This window comes from Chlorocebus sabaeus, chromosome 15 (genome assembly GCF_047675955.1).
Source record: "Chlorocebus sabaeus isolate Y175 chromosome 15, mChlSab1.0.hap1, whole genome shotgun sequence".
NCBI classification, from domain to species: Eukaryota; Metazoa; Chordata; class Mammalia; order Primates; family Cercopithecidae; genus Chlorocebus; species Chlorocebus sabaeus.
The window spans coordinates 5,750,126-5,769,265 of record NC_132918.1 but is presented as its reverse complement, the minus strand read 5'-3'; the positions used below and the strand labels follow the sequence as shown (position 1 = coordinate 5,769,265).

Below are 19,140 nucleotides of genomic sequence, written 5' to 3'. Positions count from 1 at the left end.
ACTGCTATAAGCAGGGTTGATAGGGAAGTGGATAGATTGCTTCAGCAAAGTGAACTGTGTGATCTCCAGGATGGAGGGAGAAAGATCTGATCCAAACGAGAACAGATTTGTTTATTACAGGTATGACAGCCTAAAGAAATTATCTTTTTGCAAAAGAAATATTAAATGATTTAGCAGTCTCCACGTGTGTTAATGTTTCAAATGTGTATCATAATGTGTATAATTGTGTAACAAAATTGTCTACAATAAATCTTTTGGTATTTGTCGTGGGTGTTTCTGAGTTTGAAGCGTGGTACTCAGGGTTCTCCTTGTACTGGGATGAGGTGACAGTGTAGATTCTTATTGGTATGTTTAAATTAATTCCTCTCTTTCTTGCCAAAAAAAAAAGTGTTGCAACCATACAAGATAAAGGATTACAGTTACATAAAAGTCTAAAAAAAATTGGAAATGGACATAATTATTTCTGACGGCTTGGGGCAGAAGAAGACTGCATAAATGAGCTCAGAGCTTCCTTAAAGCCAAGGCAAAGAGAGAATCAGCTCCTGGTGTCTAACAAACATACCAGGTTACCTGGCAGGGTAAAATTGGACGGTGTTGAGGTCTGAAAGAAGTTACTCCTGTGACACGGTCCTTATGCTGTGACCATCTGCTAGCATATGGCTCAAAAATAATGAAAAATCCAGAAACATCAGAGCTGAACAATTTTGAAATCTTTGGTTCTTCAAAGGCATTATGATACAGTCCAAGTATGTAACTTTCTGGGGACCAGACTTCGCTGAGAGTCAGAATGGAGAGTCGAAGAGTCTGGCGGCTGAGAGTTGGGGTGTGCCTAGGCTCGCCTTCATAAATGTTTATTGTCTCAGCCAAGGTTTTGGCAGAGCGACACAGCAGGCTCGGATCAGTGCCACAGGCAGTACCTTGAATGACTTGGACTCCAAGTTATTGATTGAAGGAGCCCTGTGTGAATCGGGCCAACAGAGCTGGGTTTGAGGCTTCATCTTGACCCTGTTCAAAGGGGAGGTTCTTCCATCTGTTGGGTGGGCTGCAGGGCCTGGCTTTTCTCAAAAGCTGCTTTTGGGAATGTGGCCTGAGTCCTGGAGTTGTGTACCATGGAGCACAGAGAGGCAAAACCTTGATGTAAATGCCTGCAAACCACCTTGACTTGTGGAAGGACCTTTAGGACTTTCCGCCTGCAGAGCGTCACAGCGCAGCCCGTGGCTGCTTGAGGCAGCTCCTGCAGTGGCAGCTTGGGTCGTGAAATAAACTTAACATTTTCTTTTGTCTAGAATTTTCTAACAGGTTGAACTGCTTTTTACTTATTTATTTTGAGACGGTCTGGGCCGGGCACGGTGGCTTATGCCTGTAATCCCAGCACTTTGGGAGGCCGAGGTGGGCAGATCACAAGGTCAGAAGATTGAGAGCATCCTGGCCAACATGGTGAAACCCCATCTATACTAAAAATATAAAAATTAGCTGGGCGTGGTGGCGGGCGCCTGTAATCCCAGCTACTCGGGACGCTGAGGCAGGAGAATCGCTTGAACCTGGGAGGCGAAGGTTGCAGCGAGCCGAGATCATGCCATTGCACTGCATCCAGCCTGGGCGACAGGAACAAGACTCCATCTCAAAAAACCAAAAAAAAAAACACGGAAGCTGCTCTCCCACCCAGGCTGGAGTGCAGTGGCGTGATCTCAGCTCATTGCAACCTGCGCCCCCTGGGTTCAAACGAGCACGTCTGGTAATGTTTGTATTTTTAGTAGAGACAGGGTTTCACCATGTTGGCCAGGCTGGTCTCAAACTCCTGACCTCAAGTGATCCGCCCGCCTCAGCTTCCCAAAGTGCTGGGATTACAGGCATGAGCCACCATGCCCGGCTTGCTTTTTATTTTTAAAAACTTTTTCTTTACAGAATTATTACAAAAACATTTATAGAAACTTTAGCAAGCATAAAAAATGTGTTTTAAGAGCTCTTCATAATTCCCCCTCTGAAAGATAATCACTGCTGACATCTCTCAGTGCCTGTCCGTCTGTCTGCTATGTGTATTATACGTGTGTGTGTGAGATAGGTAGGAGTTGGGGCCACGTGGTTGAGACTTGTCTCAGTTGCTCTTGGATCACTTGCTGAACATGTTAGGCCTGATTATTTAGACCTAAGTGAGTGGGAAGGAGTTTCATTAGAACCCACATCTCCTCATAAATAAAGAGGCCAGGTTGGGTGCCATGGCTCACACCTGCAATGCCAGTGCTTTGTGGAGGCTTAGGCAGGAGGATTGCTTGAGCCCAGGAGTTCATGGCCAGCCTGGGCAACCATAGGGAGACCCTGTTTCTACAAAATTTACAAAAATAATAAAAAATGGCCGGGTATGGTAGCTCAATGCCTGTAATCCCAGCACTTTGGGAGGCCAAGGTGGGCGGAACATCTCAGGTCAGGAGTTCAAGACCAGCCCGGCCAACATGGTGAAGCCCTGTCTCTACAAAAATTAGCTGGGCGTGGTGGTGGGCACCTGTAATCCCAGCTACTCGGGAGGCTGAGGTGGGAGAATATCGCTTGAACGTGGGAGGTGGAGGTTGTAGTGAGCCGAGATTGTGCCGCTGCACTCCAGCCTGGGCAACAGAGGGGAAAAAAAAAAAAGCCAGGCATGGTGGTGGCATGCCCCTGTGGTCCCAGCTACTTGGGCAGCAGAGGTGGGAGGATCACTTGAGCCCAGGAGGTTGAGGCTGCAGTGAGCCGTGATCACACTACTGCAGCCTGGGTGACAAAGCGAGACCGTCTTGGTGATGAGGATGGTGCACCCTCAGAGGAGCACTGGAGTTGGTGTTTGTGAAAGGCTGTATGCTGTGCACTGCAGAGGCTCTTGACCATTTGTTTGCCTTGCAGTCAGGCCTGTCTGGTGTGGTGAGGCCTCCGCTGCAGCTACCCCACCAGCACTGCCAGGAAGGGGCAGGCCTGGTTGGTCCTGGTTGAGGTGCAGCAGAGCTGACCAGCCCATTATAGGAAAAGAACAAACGAGCATCCCAGGTGCTGTGCAGGGTGACATTGGCCAGGGGGTGGTGAGGGGCTGTGAGCACAGGGCATCAAGCTAGAGGACGCTGGGAGCAGCAGGTGGGAACAGAGCTGGCTCCAGGGAAAGTGAGGAGGGCGGACTAAGGCAGGAAAAAATAATCCTAACACCTGTGTCTCAGTTATTTCCTGTACTGAGCACCCGACCCATAAACACGGATATTCTCAGCAAGTTACAAAGTGTAGCTGGTAGCGTCCTCGCTTTTCGGGTAAAGAAACAGAACCCCAGTTGCTCACAGGTAGCGAGTGGAGAAGCCAGGATTAGAGCCTGAGGAGCTTCAGAGAGCCCCTTTACCCGAGGCGCCTGGGTGAGGGTGGGCGACAGGGTGGGTTCTGTGGGCTGCACCTAACACGTGCCCTGCAGCCCACACAGCAGGAAGTGCTCAGGATCAACAGGCCTCTGAGGTATGGCGGCAGCTGGGCCCCACTGAAGTCCTCAGCACCAAGAGACCGGAGAAAGAAAGCATGAGAAAACTCGTGTTTATAATTTAAGAAATTGAAACTGTACATTTTTGCATTTTAGTAAAACTGAGATTGTACAGTTTAATCTCATTTCCAGACACCCAGCAGGCAGCCTCTTTTCTCTTAGAAAAATCAAACATGCAAGCCGTGAAGTCTGAAATAGCAGAACCCCTTGGATAAGCACACGGTTTGGACTTCTTTAAAGTGAGCCTCTCACCAAGAGCATTTCCTTTGCTGGCATGAGGGGAGGGCTGTGCCTGCCAGGGCTAGCACCTGGAAGGGACGCTGACAGGCAGCCTGAGCTGGAACCATCGTCCCACCTGCACGTCTGGTGGCTCTGAGACCCGAGTGCTACCATCTGCAGCTTAAATGCTCGTCAGACTAGAGCCACTTGTGGGCCGGAGAGGAAGAAAGATCCAAAGGGAAATCCACAAATTTCCTTACTGAAGACTTTCCCAGCTTGTGCCTCTAAGCTTTAAAAAGGGATGTAGACCCTTCAAATGTGTGAAGGGCTGCTGTGCAAAGGGACCAGGTGTGACCCATGTGGCCATGCTGGCTGGAATTTACGGAGAAAGTTAGGAGAGAGCTTTGCAAAGAAACTGAACTGCCTCTTCAAAAGGTGGTGAGTTCCCTGTCACTCTACATGTGAGCAGGGTAGACAGAAGGGGAAGGGTTGGTGTCGATGACATTTTAAGGTATTTCAGGGAATGAGACAATGCCACCTTCCCAAAAACAGTCCCCATTCTTAGCCAGGGTGTACGGTAGTGTCCTTCTCGTCATCCTTATGTTAGGGGGGGAAATAATTAGTAATAAAATGTAGATTCAGTCTTTAGACACCTACCACAAGGTAAATGTGATTCATTCAATCCCAAGAAATGTTTTGTTAAAACATGAGGCTCATCTTGGCCATAAGGAGGTCTGTGAAGTGGAAGTCCGTGACTGACGGTCTGTTTCTTCCGGAAATTTCCTCCTGGATACTCAGCATCACCATGAGTCATGCAGGTGATGGCCCAAGATTCCTACAGCTTCAACTGCAGGGGCCATTTGTAGGAAGAGCCAAGGGTCTCACCATAGGTTATAAAATTAATCAAGTGCTCATGCATCCTGGGAAATCCACCAAAAGTAGACATAACTGGTTCTTTCAAGGGCAGAATGTGTCCACATTCCTTAGCTTCCATGGACCAATTCGGTTCCCAACTGACTTGATCCTCAGGCTCCTCTGATTTCAAAACCCAGAGATGGCCAGATGGCAGTTACGAACGCGGAAGCCTTCCACAGGCTTCTCAAGAGGACGGTTGAGGCTGAGCTGAGCTGGGTGTGCCAAGTCCATCGGTGCATCTGCCCCGCACCAGCACCTCGGCCCTGGCGACAGCTTTGAGAGGGGCTGTGCCCTCCTGGAGGGGCCCATGCCATGCTCTCGCCTAGCCCCACGGTAGTGGGTCCTGAGGCCGCTCCCCAGCCCTCTCCCGTCAGCAGCCACGGTGTCACGGTGCAGGCAGTCACACGTTCAGAATCCGGGGAGCTGAGGCCTGAAAGATGGCGGAGGGGTTAGGAGTGAACTTCTTCCTCACCTCTGGGACCTGAAAAATGGAGTGTGGCCACATATCAGCAGGACTTTTTCTTACCTCCCTACCCCCCAGCTCCAGGAAAAAATCCCCTCCCATCCTCTAGGAGTCGAGACCCGAAGGGTCAGAGGGGACTTGCTCACCGTGAGCCGTAGGCGTCATGGCATTAGTGGCTCAGTGGCACACGGACCTTCCATTCTGCTCCCTGAACCACCTGGGAATCGGGGAGCCGAGGTGCCCCCACTCCCTCCCATCGCCTCTTTCCTCTTACATAAATGCTCCGGTACTCGGGCCAAGGGTAAGACGGGGATTTCGGATGCAGAGACCCTGCTCACCAGAGAGGCCAACACTAGAGGCCACCCAGCTGGCTAATGATGAAGGAGTACCTTGGGTTTTTGTTCAGGACATCTGGTTGGCATTGCTGTCCCTGGTCATAATTCCATTTTACACCATGAAAATCTGGCTCCTAATCCCTACCCAGGTAAAGAGGCTTCTATACCCACACCTCTGCCGCACCAGCTTCAGGCTGACCTGGAAGCCGGCCCCAGGGCTGCTGTCCCATCCTGAAGTGTGGGTTGTGATGACTCGGGCTGGTTTTGCCTTTGTGGATCTTGAGGGCTTCACCCCAGTCCAAGCCTGGAACTCCTGTCTGGAACAGAGAACACGGTCACAATCTTGCACAGGGGCAGCCATCCCTTTACCCGACTCCCCAGGGGCTGCTGCTCTGCCCCATGCACGGCCCTGCCCACTGCTGAGACCTTCAGCTCCAGGTGGTCCTTATCCTCTTCCCAAAAACAGAACTGGCAAGGCAAGCGCACTCCCGCGCAGGCCCAGCTCCGGGAAAAAGCAGGTGTGTGGCCGCCCGGCCCCTCACCTCAGTGATCCACTGGGAAATCTGGGCTCACCCCAGCCCCTAAGGAAGTAGGAAAGGAAGTTTATTCTCACACTACAGGCGAGCGCAGGCTCAGGGCAGAGCTCATTCAGCACCTGCGTCTCACCCAGAACGCGCCAGCACCTGGTACTGCTGGGTCTTGGAGATGCCCAGCCCCGGTGCTCTCCCTGCACCCCTGCAATTCTCCCACACCTGCTCCTCCAGAGCCAGGCTGCTCCAAGAGACCCAGGTCATGGTGGCCACTTATACCTGTAGAGGAAATGCCCCCAGCACCAGGCACAGCCCTGGCTCACCAGACCCGCTTAAGACTGAAGAGAAAAATAAGGCTCAGAACTTAGTTTTTTATACTTTGTCTCATTAACTCATGCAGAAGAATGGATCGCAGTGACTATCTCAAAAGACTCCAAGGTGGCCTGGCCTTTGCACAGTTCCGTGCATAGTGGAGGGAGGGAGTGGATCATGTGCTCCTGCTCAGCCTGTGGCGGGGAGGGTGGTGTGATGGGGGAAGGCGGCCCCTGGAGGGAGAGGATGAGGCTGGCGCCGCTGGCTCCGTGTCCTGGGAGCAGCTTTTCTCCATGAAAAGACAGTGCTTCCATTGCTCTGAACACAAGGGACCTCCTTTAATCCTACCTACTCCTCTGTAAGACGGGGAGCTCAGAAGGCAGAAGTCCTTGCATCCCGGGAGCACCTGACCAAGGTGGAAGTGTCCAGCTAGCTGGGCCCGGCACCCACATGAGCGCAGGATTGCTCCTGCCCAGGCTGGACTCTGCCGGGGTTTGGCTTCAGGCCCTGAGGTCAACAAAGCTGCCTTTCTCCTTGGCAGCTGCACAGCTGGGGCACCACTGGGCAGGCTGTGTGGGCAGGGAATGGCTGTGTCCATGGCCAGCACTGGGGTGCCAGGAGGAGAGCTGGGCCGGGGCCCCATCAGGTAATTTTCACTCCCGAAGCTGTGAGGTTCTGAAGACCAGCTGCCTAAACCATCTGCTGCCCTGTTTCTCCTGGGGAAGCAGGTCCTCCCCTGGGCGCGCCCTTCTGTCCCCAAAATACTTCGTGTGCCCATGCTGAGCCCTGGGTCTGGCATCCTGAGCCTGCTGCCCTGAGGTGGCTGCAGGGGTCCCAGAGCAGGAAGTGACCAGAGCCACAGACTACAGCAATCCTGGGGGCCGCCAGAGGAGGGACCCAGGGCTGGAGTCCAGATGGGAGAGGGGATCTTAATGGAATCGGCAGGACCCGGTGACTGCCTGGAGAGAAAGAAAACTGACTAATGGCTCAGGCCAAGAAGACCAATAAGAAATACAGGACCCCCTGCCTGCTATGCCCCCCTCACAATGCTCAAGCATGTCCCAGCATCAGCCCCGGAAGGAGGATTGGGAGGCCTGGGTTCTCAGCCCAATATGGTTTCAGACAAATTGCTCAACTTCCCTGAGCCTCAGTTTCTTCTGAAAAGTGGGGCTGCTGTCCCATGTGCCTGAGGTCATTGTGAGTCTTTGTATCGGGCACTCAGTAAAGTGGGGCCGAGTCTTGTGGAACTTGAACGATCAGCCCTCTAATTGCCCCGCGAAGGAAGGAAGGGAGGAAGGGAGGAAGGGAGGAAGGAAGGGAGGAAGGGAGGGAGGGAGGGAGGGAGGGAGGAAGGAAGGAAGGAAGGAGAAGGAGGAAGGAAGGAGAAGGAGGAAGGAGAAGGAGGAAGGAAGGAGGGAGGGAGGGAAGGAAGGAAGGAAGGAAGGAAGGAAGGACGGAAGGACGGAAGGAAGGACGGACGGAAGGAAGGACGGAGGGAGGGAAGGAGGGAGGGAAGGAGGGAGGGAAGGAGGGAGGGAAGGAGGGAGGGAAGGAGGGAGGGAAGGAGGGAGGGAAGGAGGGAGGGAAGGAGGGAGGGAAGGAAGGAAGCCACCAGAGAGCAAGGACTGTCTTCCAGAAGTGGGCAGGGTTAGCACCTGGGCCAGAGGTGCTGGAGAGAATTTGGAGGGAGCCTGTCAGGTGGAAGGAGCCAGGCTGGCTGTGGGTAGGACCTGCTGTGCCCATGTGGCCAGGCAAGCAAGGCAGATCAACTCACATGCAGACCAGAAGCCAGCAAGGCAGGCCCTGCAAGGATGAAGAAGTTCAGGCCTGGGGATCCTGGGTAACCCTCAAGAACCTTGAGTTAGGAGTGGCCTCACATCTTCAGGATTCCTGGCTCTGTTCGTTTCCTTGGCTTTCTGAATTTCTTAAAAGTTTGCTTAGATGATGTGCATCTTGCAAGACAAGGCTGGATGGAGTGGCTTGTGCCAGGTCCCAGAGCTGGAGGGTGGGGGTCCCAGAGGCCCGCTGGCATGGCGCTGGGGGGGTCAAGTTCAACAGTGATCCTGTGTTTCTGTCCAAATCGGGGGCAGGGGTCCGGGCAGCCAAGCTCTTGCTATTCCTGCTTTTTGGATGAAGAAAGGGTCAGAAAGGCTGACCCGGCCAGGTGCGGTGGCTTACTCCTGTAATCCCAGCACTATGGGAGGGCAAGGCAGGAGGATCATGAGGTCAAGAGATCGAGACCATCCTGGCCAACATGGTGAAACCCTGTCTCTACTAAAAATACAAAAATTAGGCCAGGCACAGTGGCTCATGCCTGTAATCAGAGCACTATGGGAGGCCAAGGCGGGCAGATCACGAGGTCAGGAGATGGAGATCATCCTGGCTAACGTGGTGAAACCCCGTCTCTAGAAAAAAAAAAAAAAATTCATAAAAATTAGCCAGGTGTGGCAGCAGGCACCTGTAGTCCCAGCTACTCGGGAGGCTGAGGCAGGAGAATGGCATGAACCCAGGAGGTGGAGCTTGCAGTGAGCCGAGATCGCTGCCACTGTACTCCAGCCTGGGTGACAGAGCGAGACTCCATCTCAAAACTAAATAAATAAATAAATAATAAAAATACAAAAATTAGCTGGGTGTGGTGGTGCGCACCTGTAGTCCCAGATACTCCGGAGGCTGAGACAGGAGAATTGCTTGAACCCGGGAGGCAGAGGTTGCAGTGAGCTGAGATAGTGCCATTGCACTCCAGCCTGGTGACAGAGTGAGACTCTGTCTCAAAAAAAAAGAGAGGCTGACTCACCTGAATTATTTACACACCAGGAGGTAAGAACTCCAACAAGCCCTGACTCCTGTCTGTCAAGGCTTTTCCATAGCTGGCCTGAGGACACAGTTCAAGAAAGCAAGTGACTCCAAGGAGGCAGCTCTTAAGGGATGAAAACCCTTGGGAGCTACAAGTTTGATCTCTGGGGCAAGTCACATGGGTTCCACTCCCTTCTCTGCCATTCAGAGCTGTGCCAGCCACTCAGTTTCCTCATCTGTAGAATGGGGACAGCAAGCACTACATGAAGGCCACAGGGCTAACGTGAGGGAGTGCTGAGCCTGGTGTGCGTTAAAGCAGAGAAGGTGACAGCTAGCACCTTTACCGTCACCAGAGCTGGGAGAGCCCGACAGGACATTCACTAACCATATGTTCCACACAGATGAGGTACTGCTTTTTTTTTTTTTTTTTTTTTTTTGCGGGCGTGGGGTATGGGGACAGAGTCTTGCTCTGTTGCCTAGGCTGGAGTACAGTGGCTCTGCCTCGGCTCACTGCGACCTCTGCCTCCTGGGTTCAAGGGATTCTCCCGCTTCAGTCTCCTGAGTAGCTGGGATTACAGGTGCGCGCCACCACGTCCAGCTAATTTTTTGTATTTATAGTAGAGACAGGGTTTCACCATGTTGGTCAGGTTGGTCTCGAACTCCTGACCTTGTGATCCACCTACCTCAGCCTCCCAAAGTGCTGGGATTACAGCTATGAGCCACCACACCTGCCCCACCCCCCTTTTTTTTTTTTGAGACAGAGTCTTGCACTGTTCCCCGGCCTGGAGTGCAGTGGTGCAATCTCTGCTCACTGCAACCTCTGCCTCCCAGGTTCAAGCGATTCTCCTGCCTCAGCCTCCTGAGTAGCTGGGATTACAGGTGCCCGCCACCACACCCAGCTAATTTTTAGTAGAGATGGGGTATCACTATGTTGGCCAGGCTGGTCTCGAACTTGTGATCTGTCCACCTCAGCCTCCCAAAGTGCTGGGATTACAGGTGTGAGCCACCGCACTCGGCCTCTTTTTAACTTTTAAATAAAACATAATAATAACTTCTGTGATAAGCATCCTTACTGCTAAATCTTTGTTCATATCATCATTTCTTTGGGATAAATTCCTACCTGTGGAATTAAAGAGCCAAAAGGTATGAACTTTATCCCCCCAATTTTATTAGTTTAAAAAACCAAGCTGGACACAGTGGCTGATGCCTTTAATTCCAGCACTTTGGGAGGCTGAGGCAGGAGGATCACTTGAGCCCAGGAATTTGAGACCAGCCCAGGCAACACAGACCCCATCTCTTAAAAAAACAAAAAACAAAAAAACAGGTGTAGTGCCCGCCTGTGGTCTCAGCTACTCAGGAGGCTGAGGTGGGAAAATCACTTGAGCCTGGGAGGTTGAGGCTGCAGTGAACTGAGATCATGCCGCTGCACTCCAGCCTGGGCAACAACAAAAAACTCCCCCAAAAACCCCAACCATATCAAGGCATTATTTCCAAACCATACAATTCATCCATTAAAAACGTACAGCTGGATGACTTTTGAAAAATGTATCCACTTGGGTACCACCACCATTATCAAGACACAAAGAACATTCCATGTCCCCAGGAGGAGGCTCCCTCATAGGTCCTCACTTTGTAAGGAACTCCCTGGGGGACAGTGGTTGCAGGGTGGGTCTTGCATTCCCTGACACGTGCTCAAGCTGAGCTGCTAAAGCTGGAGTGGGCAACACCGAGCTGCAGTGCTCAGGCCCTAGCCAGCTGGAGGGGCCTGAATGGCGGAGAGTCTGGAAGGCCAGAGGTCCTGGGAGTGCAGCGCATTCCAGTGGCTGAAGTTCTAGGCACCAGAGCAGGGCAAGGGGTGGAGCTTGCAGGGCGGCAGCTTCAGCTCCAGGAAGGAGGCGCTTTCTGTTAGTTACAGCAGTCTGACCATGGAGCAAGCTGATTTGCATGGCTCTGGGCTCCGCTTTACTAGGGATGTTCTAGCAGAGGCTTAGCTTTTATTTATTTGAGACAAGGTCTTGCTCTGTTGCCTAGGTGGATTGCAGTGGCACAAACACTGCTCACTGTAGGCTTGACCTTGCAGGCTTGAGGGATCCTCCCACCTCAGCCTCCCAATCAACTGGGACCACAGGCAGGCACCACCACGCCCAGCTAATTTTCTATTTTTTGTAGAGGTAGGGTCTCACTATGTTGCCCAGACTGGTCTTGAACTCCTGGGCTCAAGTGATCCTCCCACCTAAGCTTCCCAAAGTGCTGGGATTACAGGTGTGAGCCACCGTGCCTGGCTGGCTTAGCTTTTAGAAGCAGTCCCTCAGCCAGGCACGGTGGCTCATGACTATAATCCCAGTACTTTGGGAGGCTGAGGCGGGTGGATCACGAGGTCAGGAGTTCGAGACCAGCCTGACCAATATGGTGAAACCCCATCTCTACTAAAAATACAAAAAATTAGCCGGGCGTGATGGCGCGCACCTGTAATCCCAGCTACTCAGGGGCTGAGAAAGGGGAATTGCTTGAACCTGGGAGGCGGAGGTTGCAGTGAGCCGAGATCCTACCACTGGACTCCAGCCTGGGCGACAGAGTGAGACTCCGTCTCAAGAAAGACAAAGATCAAAAATAAAAATAAATAAAAATTAGCTGGGCATGGTGGCACAAGCCTGTAATCCCAGCTACTCGGGAGGCTGAGGCAGGAGAATTGCTGGAACCAGGGAGGAAGACATTGCAGTGAGCCAAGATTGCACCACCGCACTCCAGCCTGGGTGACAGAGCAAGACTCTGTCTCCAAAAAAAAAAAAAAAAAAAAAAAAAAAGTTAAAAAGATAGGTAATACATGGACGTGTTACAAAGGGAAAAAAAGCAATGGTTCAAAAGAGCAGAGTGAAAAGCCTCCTTCCACCCCTGGCAGTCCCCATCAAGTTCCTCTCCCTAACGGTACCATCTCCTCAGACATCCATCAGAGGCATCTTGTGCTTATTTGAGCATATGTATGTGTATTAATACCCCTTTTTAAAACACAAATAGCCTACGTGCTGCTGTGCACCTTGCTTTTTTGGTATGCGTATATTTAAGATCCGCTGGGCTTCAGTATCCCATTCCATGGCTGTGCTATAATTAACCAGTTCCCTACATCAGCAGGACAAGGGGGTTGTTGTACAATGTCTCCACGTATCTTACACTCCTGAGCTCCCCCATTACCTTTTGGATACCTGTAGGGAAAATCCCTACTAGTGAAATAGCTGCACCAAAGGAAAGGTAGTGCTTTTAATAGCCCCACATTAGAAACACCCTAAATAGTCAATGGTAAGGAAGTAGATAAAACTTTAAGATATACAGGCATATCCATAGGACAAAATACTGCACGTTTATTAAAATTCATGTTGCAGAACATCTAGTAACACGAACAGACTTCTACAACTGGTGAAAAAAGTGTACAGTAAGATTCTAACCATGTAAAAATATATCAGTGCATATGCACCAAATGCACATTACGAAGTAGAAAGAACTCATCTGGGGAGGGATTAACGAGATAATTATTTTGTTGTAATGTCTGTACTTTCCCATTTTTCTACAGTATGAATTACTTTTGTAATAAGAGGGAAAAAGGGAGACAGCCCTCGGTAGGAGAAGAGCTGGGCTGGGAGGCGCCGAGGGCCCGCAGACCTGCCCTTCCTGAAAGCCAAGTCAGCAGCCCCTGTCACAGTGGGACGCTGAAGGGCTCACCCACTCGGGACCCTGCGCTCGGTCCTCACCACCAACGCCTCCACAGAAGGCAGTGACCGGAGGCAGCTGGGGGACTTGGCCTGCGCGCACGCCTCGCACGGCTAGGCCCGGCGGTGGGAGTTAAAGGCAGGCCGATTCCAACTCGGCTGAAGGCAGGCCTTTCTGACGGCTGCCCCCAGGAGGGCGGCTGCGAGGGCGGCGGTACGCTCCCGGCACGGGGGTGCTCGAGCAATGAGTCCGGGCACGCAGCAGCGAAGGCGACGCCGGCAGTGCCCACGGACCAAAGCGGATGACCTCTGAGGCCGCCGGCAGCTCCGAGGTCCCGTGGGATTCGGGCTCCAGGCGCCTCCGCTCTCCCGCCCACCCCATCCCGCTGGCTCCGGGCCTCGGCGTCCTCCCACCACAAGGTGGGGACTCGCTGCGGTCCCTACCCAGCCCATACCTGTACGACGTGGTCGCTGCTCCAGTCGCGTCCGCGTCGCCGATGGGCAGCACATAGACCCCGCGGGCGCCAGGCGCAGGTGGCGCGGACGACTGCGCGGAGGATTTGCTCCTGCGGCCGCCCGCCCCCGGTCCGCGCCCCGGCTGCTGATCCTTGGGCCCGGCGTGCGTCGTCCACAAGCCGAAGTCCCGCTGGTATTGAGTGAGCGGCACGTCCCGACTGGGATCCCGGGCGCCCGCGGGAGGCTGGCCCCTGCGCGAGGCGGCGCCGCCCGGGCCCGGCTCCTCGCTGTCGAGGTCCGAGTAACCGTGAAGGGTCAGCGGCACCGCCACGTCGGAGCGGTCCAGCTGGTTCCAGCGCCGCGCCAGGCAGCACAGGCGGCTGATGCAGGGCCACGCCATGCCAGCCCCGGCGCCCGCCGCCCCGCTCCCGGCGCGCGGCGCTCCCGGCCGCGCCTCCTGCGCCCAGCGTCCCCGCCCCCGCGGCCCGCCTTGCGCCGCCGCAGCGCCGTCCCCCGGCACGGGGGTGGGCGTCCCGGGAGGGGGCGCACTCGCGGCAGCCCCACTTGGCCGGGGCCGGCTGCGCACGGCTGGAGCTGGAGGGAGCGGGGACGGGGGAAAGGCTGCACCGTCGCCAGGGGGCACCGGAAACCGCCTACAGTCATTTACAAGTGTCCATCTCGAAGAATGCCTCCGAATTGAATCCAAAGTTCCCTCAGTGTCATCTTACAAATGGCCCCGGCTTCGCAGAGGCCGACGGCCGGATGGTCGCAGGCGGGCGCAGTCCGCCAGCTGGGGGGGGGTCTCCACGTGGCCTCGGGACGCCCGGCAACTGCTGCATTTGTGCCAGGCTGCACCTCAGGGGCTCCGCGAGCACAGGAGCAGGTGTAGCAATGAGGTTGTCAGGAAAGACTCGGGGCCCTGCTTCCTGGAGAACACGTGTTTCAGCCAGCCTGTGAGTCGCCGCCTATTTGCCTTTACAATGCTAGTCTACATTTGTGACAACCAATCCACTTTTCATTAGAATTGGCATTAGCCACCAATCGACCTTGTCCTAGGTTCTGAAATTCCTAATTTTAAAGCATGGCCATTGCAAAGGCTTTAGTTTAATAAAGGGGCCACAGAACTGGCCACGAAGCTATCAAGTTCCTTTCCTCCTGCGCATGCATGGCTGTGTTCAGAGCTATTGAGGGATCCTCCAGCGTAAAGGCAGGTCTGTTCAATGCAGGACACGGCCTCAACTCCCTGACCACCCACAAAAGCCTTTCTGAATATTTGAACGTGCTCTCGGTATACACTGCAAGCCAATTACTAATAACACTACTGAGATAGCATTAACTACCCAGAGCTCCATTTCAAGATTGTACTTGGAAGGTATCCAGTCTGCGCCTGCAGTACATCCCTGGCCAGTCAGAAAACAGATTAATCTCCCAAAACACTGCCTGCCTCAGCTTGAAGTTGTAGCAAAGTGACATGACAGCTGCCCAGAAGTGGCAGCAGCAGGTCAGCTGAGCAGGCCAGGCCGTGGCTCAGCAGGCAGCAGGCAAGGCGCCACGTGTAGGGGGAGACCCTGGAAGATGACACACAGGCCCGCGTAAGAGTGAACTGCCTTTGTGGACTGTGCGCCACAGCCCTGGGTTAGCCAGCCTGGCAGATGGCGCTTGGCACTCAAATTCTCCATCTCGCAGGAAAAGAGAACAGCCCTCTTTTTATTACTTCATTGATCCAACAACAGTCAAAGAGCACTTACTATGTGCTAGGAATAATTCAGGGTGCCTTCAGGAGGTTTAGTGTGGTAGTGACGGACTGAAGTAAGTGTGATTGAACTGAGAAGCCAGGTCAGCATGAGAGGGAGGCGGGCTGGGGAAGGCTGGACTTGCCACCTGTTGTGAGGGAGGGTGGTTGGGCCAGGTGGGAATGTAGGTCACAGGGAGGAGGGTTCAGCTGAGGTAGCAGATCATGGAGGGTCTTGCCAGCCACACTAAGGAATTTATGGCTGGATGCGGGTGGCTCATGCCTGGAATCCCAGCACTTTGGGAGGCTGAGGCAGGAGGACTGCATGAACCCAGGAGTTTGAGACCTGCTTGGGCAACATAGTGAGACCCTGTCTCTACAAAAAAACTTGTAAAAATTAGCCAGGCCTGTGCCTGTAGTGCCAGCTACTTGGAGGCTGAGGCTTGAGCCCAAGACTTCAAGGCTACAGCGAGCTATGCTTGCACCACTGAACTCCAGCCTGGATGACAGAGAGAGACGCTGTTTCAAATAAATAAAAGTTTTTCACAGGTGACAACAAAGGAATGACAGACGTGTTGTTAGCACTCTGGCAGGCATATGGAGAAGCACAGGGACGCTTTGGAGACCAGATGGACGAACAGGCTCAACAGTCCAGGGACTAAGAGGTGAAGACCACCATGGAGGCACAGGCACTGGGAGCGCTGAGGGGCTGGATTCTAGAAATATGAGGCGAGAGAGGGAAATCTCGAACGGCTCCAGGTTTCAGACTTCACTGATCGCTCATGTCACTCCTTAAGCCGAGTGCTATTTGAGGGGCCTGTGCAGGGTGGAGGGTGGTCCCAGCACCTGGAACCGTGCATGTGTTGCAGTAGACACATTTACTAAGAGTACAGAGAGATTCTGTGGGTCTGGAGCTCAGAATCCTCACAGATAACTGAGGCTACAGGAAGTGCACCCACTCAAGAAGTGTGTGGAATGAGGGAGACAGCAGCCACGGCACGTTCCTAGGTGCCCCACACTTCAGATGCTGGAGGCGGCAGCACAGCCCAAGAGGCCCATGGGCCAGTGAGTGCATAGCCTTGAAGGCAGTGATCACAGGTCTCCGGAGAAGCCAAGAAGAGAAAGTGAAGCTCCCTTGTGGGCAATCAGGAGGGGGGCTGTGGATAGCAAGGCTTTTCTGGCCACAGCCAGGCTCTGGCCTCCCCAGGCCACGCACAGAGGTTCCAGCATCGAGGGGTTTTATGGACCAGGAGGTGCTACAGGGAGTTCTTTTTCCCAGTCACAAAGCAGGGACAGAGAAACATCTTCATTGCCTCTTTGCCTGGTCTGCCCAAAGCATGATGTCAATTAATGTTGGATTCTAGAGGGAATGTCCCTATGAACTCAGCCTCCTATCCCATCTCTGGAAAATGCATCTTAACTCATCTGTGTCGCAGAGTTGTTAGCGGATGTCAGAGCAAAGCAGTGTGGCCTTGGACACTGCCCCTACATCACGTGTGCCCTGTTTCCTCATTGGCAAAATGATGGCTGGGTTAAGATAACTCTCTCCCCTAGAAGTGATACGAGTTTAGAACAGAATCCTGTGCCTGCGAAGAGTAACTGTCCATCACAGTAGAAATCCAGCCTGATGGAAGCAGGATATGAAGGACTGCCAAATACTGGACAATTTCTATGTGCTGGGCGCGTGCTCCCATGCAGTTCTCACCTACCTGGCGAGGTGGGCACCACTCCCACTCCTTTTCCAAAGCTGCCATTCCCATCGCCCCATGGCACACAACCTGAGTCAGATCGGCCACATGAGGCTGACATCAGGGCCTTCACTCCTCCCAGGACAAAGGTGCAAGACTTGGCATAACATTTTGAGGTCATGAAAAGACTAAAAATTATCCTGTAACTCACTTCAAGAAGAACAAACTCTCAAACTGCGTTTCCTAGATGTCATTCTCAATCACGAGGGTAACATGAATTCCCCGACAGTGAGGCTGTGATGACAACCACCACTATCTATTTCAGTAAGACGCTTCAATTAGAACATACTTTCAAACCGAAGATAAAATTCGGCTCAGCTTCAAGTCTGAATTTACCCAAATCACTTCCTTCTCCCTCTTAATGTATCTACAAATTGAACCTAGAAAGCAAAACTTGAAAATAGCTTTTTGTATGTGCCACTCACTGCCAGAAAACACTACCTTTCCTGGGAAAATTGAGAAAATACTGCAGCTGTTATTTCAGATCATGCCGGAGAGGGGATACTCTTGACTTTTACTTGCAGCCAACCCAGGGAAGGGGTAGGTAAGGAAGAGTGAAGGCTAGGCAGAGGCGCTGGAGGGTCCACAGACAGGCACCAGCGCCTTCATGTTCTGATCAGGCCTTTCAGCAAGCACTCTCCCCAGGTCCTGGCTCAAATGATGTCAATGCAATGACCAAAGCAAAATGCCAGAGCCGTGTCCGCCCCTTAAAGAGAGAACGCACACATCTGCTTACAAACTAGATAGAAACCTTTATTTCACAACTTTATCATCATTCACCTTCTAAAAAGACAGACTGGGGGGCGCAGCTGAAAACACTGGGAGGCCAGATGCTGGCATCTTCCAGGCGGGAGCACAGCCATGGTCACTCTGGGGCCGGTGTCTCTGGGGCTCTCAGGCGTCATGGACCAGATGCATCACTACTGTCCAACCCCAGTTTTACTTAGTGCCACCTCCTTTTTTGGGGCCATTAGTCCTTATTTCATGCCAGATTTTCACTAGAGGTTCCCTGTTCTTCCAAATCAGTTCATGACCATAAGTAACATACCATCTGGAGAAAAGAAAAACAAACCAGGTCTGACATTCAAACAGTGTGACATACAAATGGTAAGCAGCATGGTGATAGATACAAAGTTGACATTTTAAAAATCGAATGCCACTCACTATGTAGCCTATTAAAACTGACTCACGTAGAGAAATGATTGAGCGTTCACATTAGACTATGTAAAAGGCAGAAGTAGGATGGGATGATGGCTGAATGCTCTGCAATGTGTAAGTACTTCACATATACTACTTTTGATTCACCACTATCTGCAAGTTAAGTACCACTTTTCCCATTGGAGATATGAGGCAACCAGGTCTGAAAGAAAGTAGCTTGTCCAAGGTGCTAACAGTTTCTTTTTTTTTTTTTTTTTGAGACGGAGTCTCGCTCTGCCGCCCAGGCTGGAGTGCAGTGGCCGGATCTCAGCGCACTGCAAGCTCCGCCTCCCGGGTTTACGCCATTCTCCTGCCTCAGCCTCCCGAGTAGCTGGGACTACAGGCGCCGCCACCTCGCCCGGCTAGTTTTTTGTATTTTTTAGTAGAGACGGGGTTTTACCGTGTTAGTCAGGATGGTCTCGATCTCCTGACCTCGCGATCCGCCCGCCTCGGCCTCCCAAAGTGCTGGGATTACAGGCTTGAGCCACCATGCCCGGTGGTGCTAATAGTTTCTAAGCAGTCAATCAAGGCTCACTCGCAGGTCAGACTGACTCGATGTTCTGAAGTGTCAGAATCAGCACTGACCCAGGATGGCTATCCCAGTTGACATGCCTCCATCATCTTCCTCCTAGCTATAGGAACGGTGGACAGCTCATCCAAACTCTGCCCCACTTTAAGATCCATAGTTCCGATCCCCACTCTCCTATTCACACAGCCTAACTGCTAACTGTGGCCTGAAGCAATGAGCCTGGGAGGCTGACACACAGAGAAGTTTAGTAACTTCGCCTGCTCAGGCTCCACAATGAGGAATCAGCAGACTGAGACTAGAACCCGAATCTGCTGCTGAGGCCTGCGCTACAAGCACTGGACTTTTCTGCAGCGTGTAGGGAGCATCTCCTGTGAGCTGAGGAGCACACTGAGCTCTGGGAAGGGCCTGCCTTGAGAAGCTCCTGAGGGCACTGAGGGTGTAGAAAGGCTTCCTGGAGGACCTGGGGTGGATTTCCAATGGCAGTTAGTGAGAGCTGGCTATTGAAACCTTTATTTTTGCTCTGGCTTCCCCAAACAGATTTCATGTTCCCTGAGGCAGAGACCAGATTTTGTTATCTTGCATCTAGCTCCCAGACACCTGACTGAAAAAATGCTGTTTGACTTACAGCAGATCAGAATAGCAGTTTAATGTTTTAATATTTTTAAAAAATGTTTTGAATGTATATGTTTAATTATAAAGGGCTTGATTTGTACCTGAATATTAATA

At 52.5% G+C, this 19,140-nt stretch overlaps 3 protein-coding genes across 7 annotated transcripts in view; 1 reads left to right on the top strand and 2 right to left on the bottom strand.

Moving 5' to 3' along the window:
• Positions 1 to 265, top strand: part of YEATS2 (YEATS domain containing 2) — a 109,731-nt gene extending 109,466 nt beyond the window's left edge. For all 5 annotated transcript variants that reach the window (XM_073023418.1, XM_073023414.1, XM_073023416.1 and 2 more), the window contains one exon: positions 12 to 265. The gene's annotated coding sequence lies outside the window, so the exon portion shown is untranslated. The remainder of the gene's footprint in view (positions 1 to 11) is intronic.
• On the bottom strand, positions 88 to 13,676 carry MAP6D1 (MAP6 domain containing 1). The gene is made up of 3 exons (XM_007971946.3): positions 13,208 to 13,676; positions 5,616 to 5,733; positions 88 to 5,099 (listed from the first exon to the last, which is right to left on the bottom strand). Exons 1-3 carry the CDS (start codon positions 13,606 to 13,608, stop codon positions 5,019 to 5,021), a joined length of 600 nt encoding a protein of 199 aa, XP_007970137.2. The 5' UTR covers positions 13,609 to 13,676; the 3' UTR covers positions 88 to 5,018.
• A 3,744-nt stretch (positions 13,677 to 17,420) lies between these two features.
• PARL (presenilin associated rhomboid like) overlaps positions 17,421 to 19,140 on the bottom strand; it is a 52,972-nt gene continuing 51,252 nt past the window's right edge. Inside the window, exon 10 of the mRNA XM_007971945.3 lies at positions 17,421 to 17,739. Within this exon, the coding sequence (XP_007970136.1) occupies positions 17,628 to 17,739 (112 nt within the window). The 3' untranslated portion in view covers positions 17,421 to 17,627. The remainder of the gene's footprint in view (positions 17,740 to 19,140) is intronic.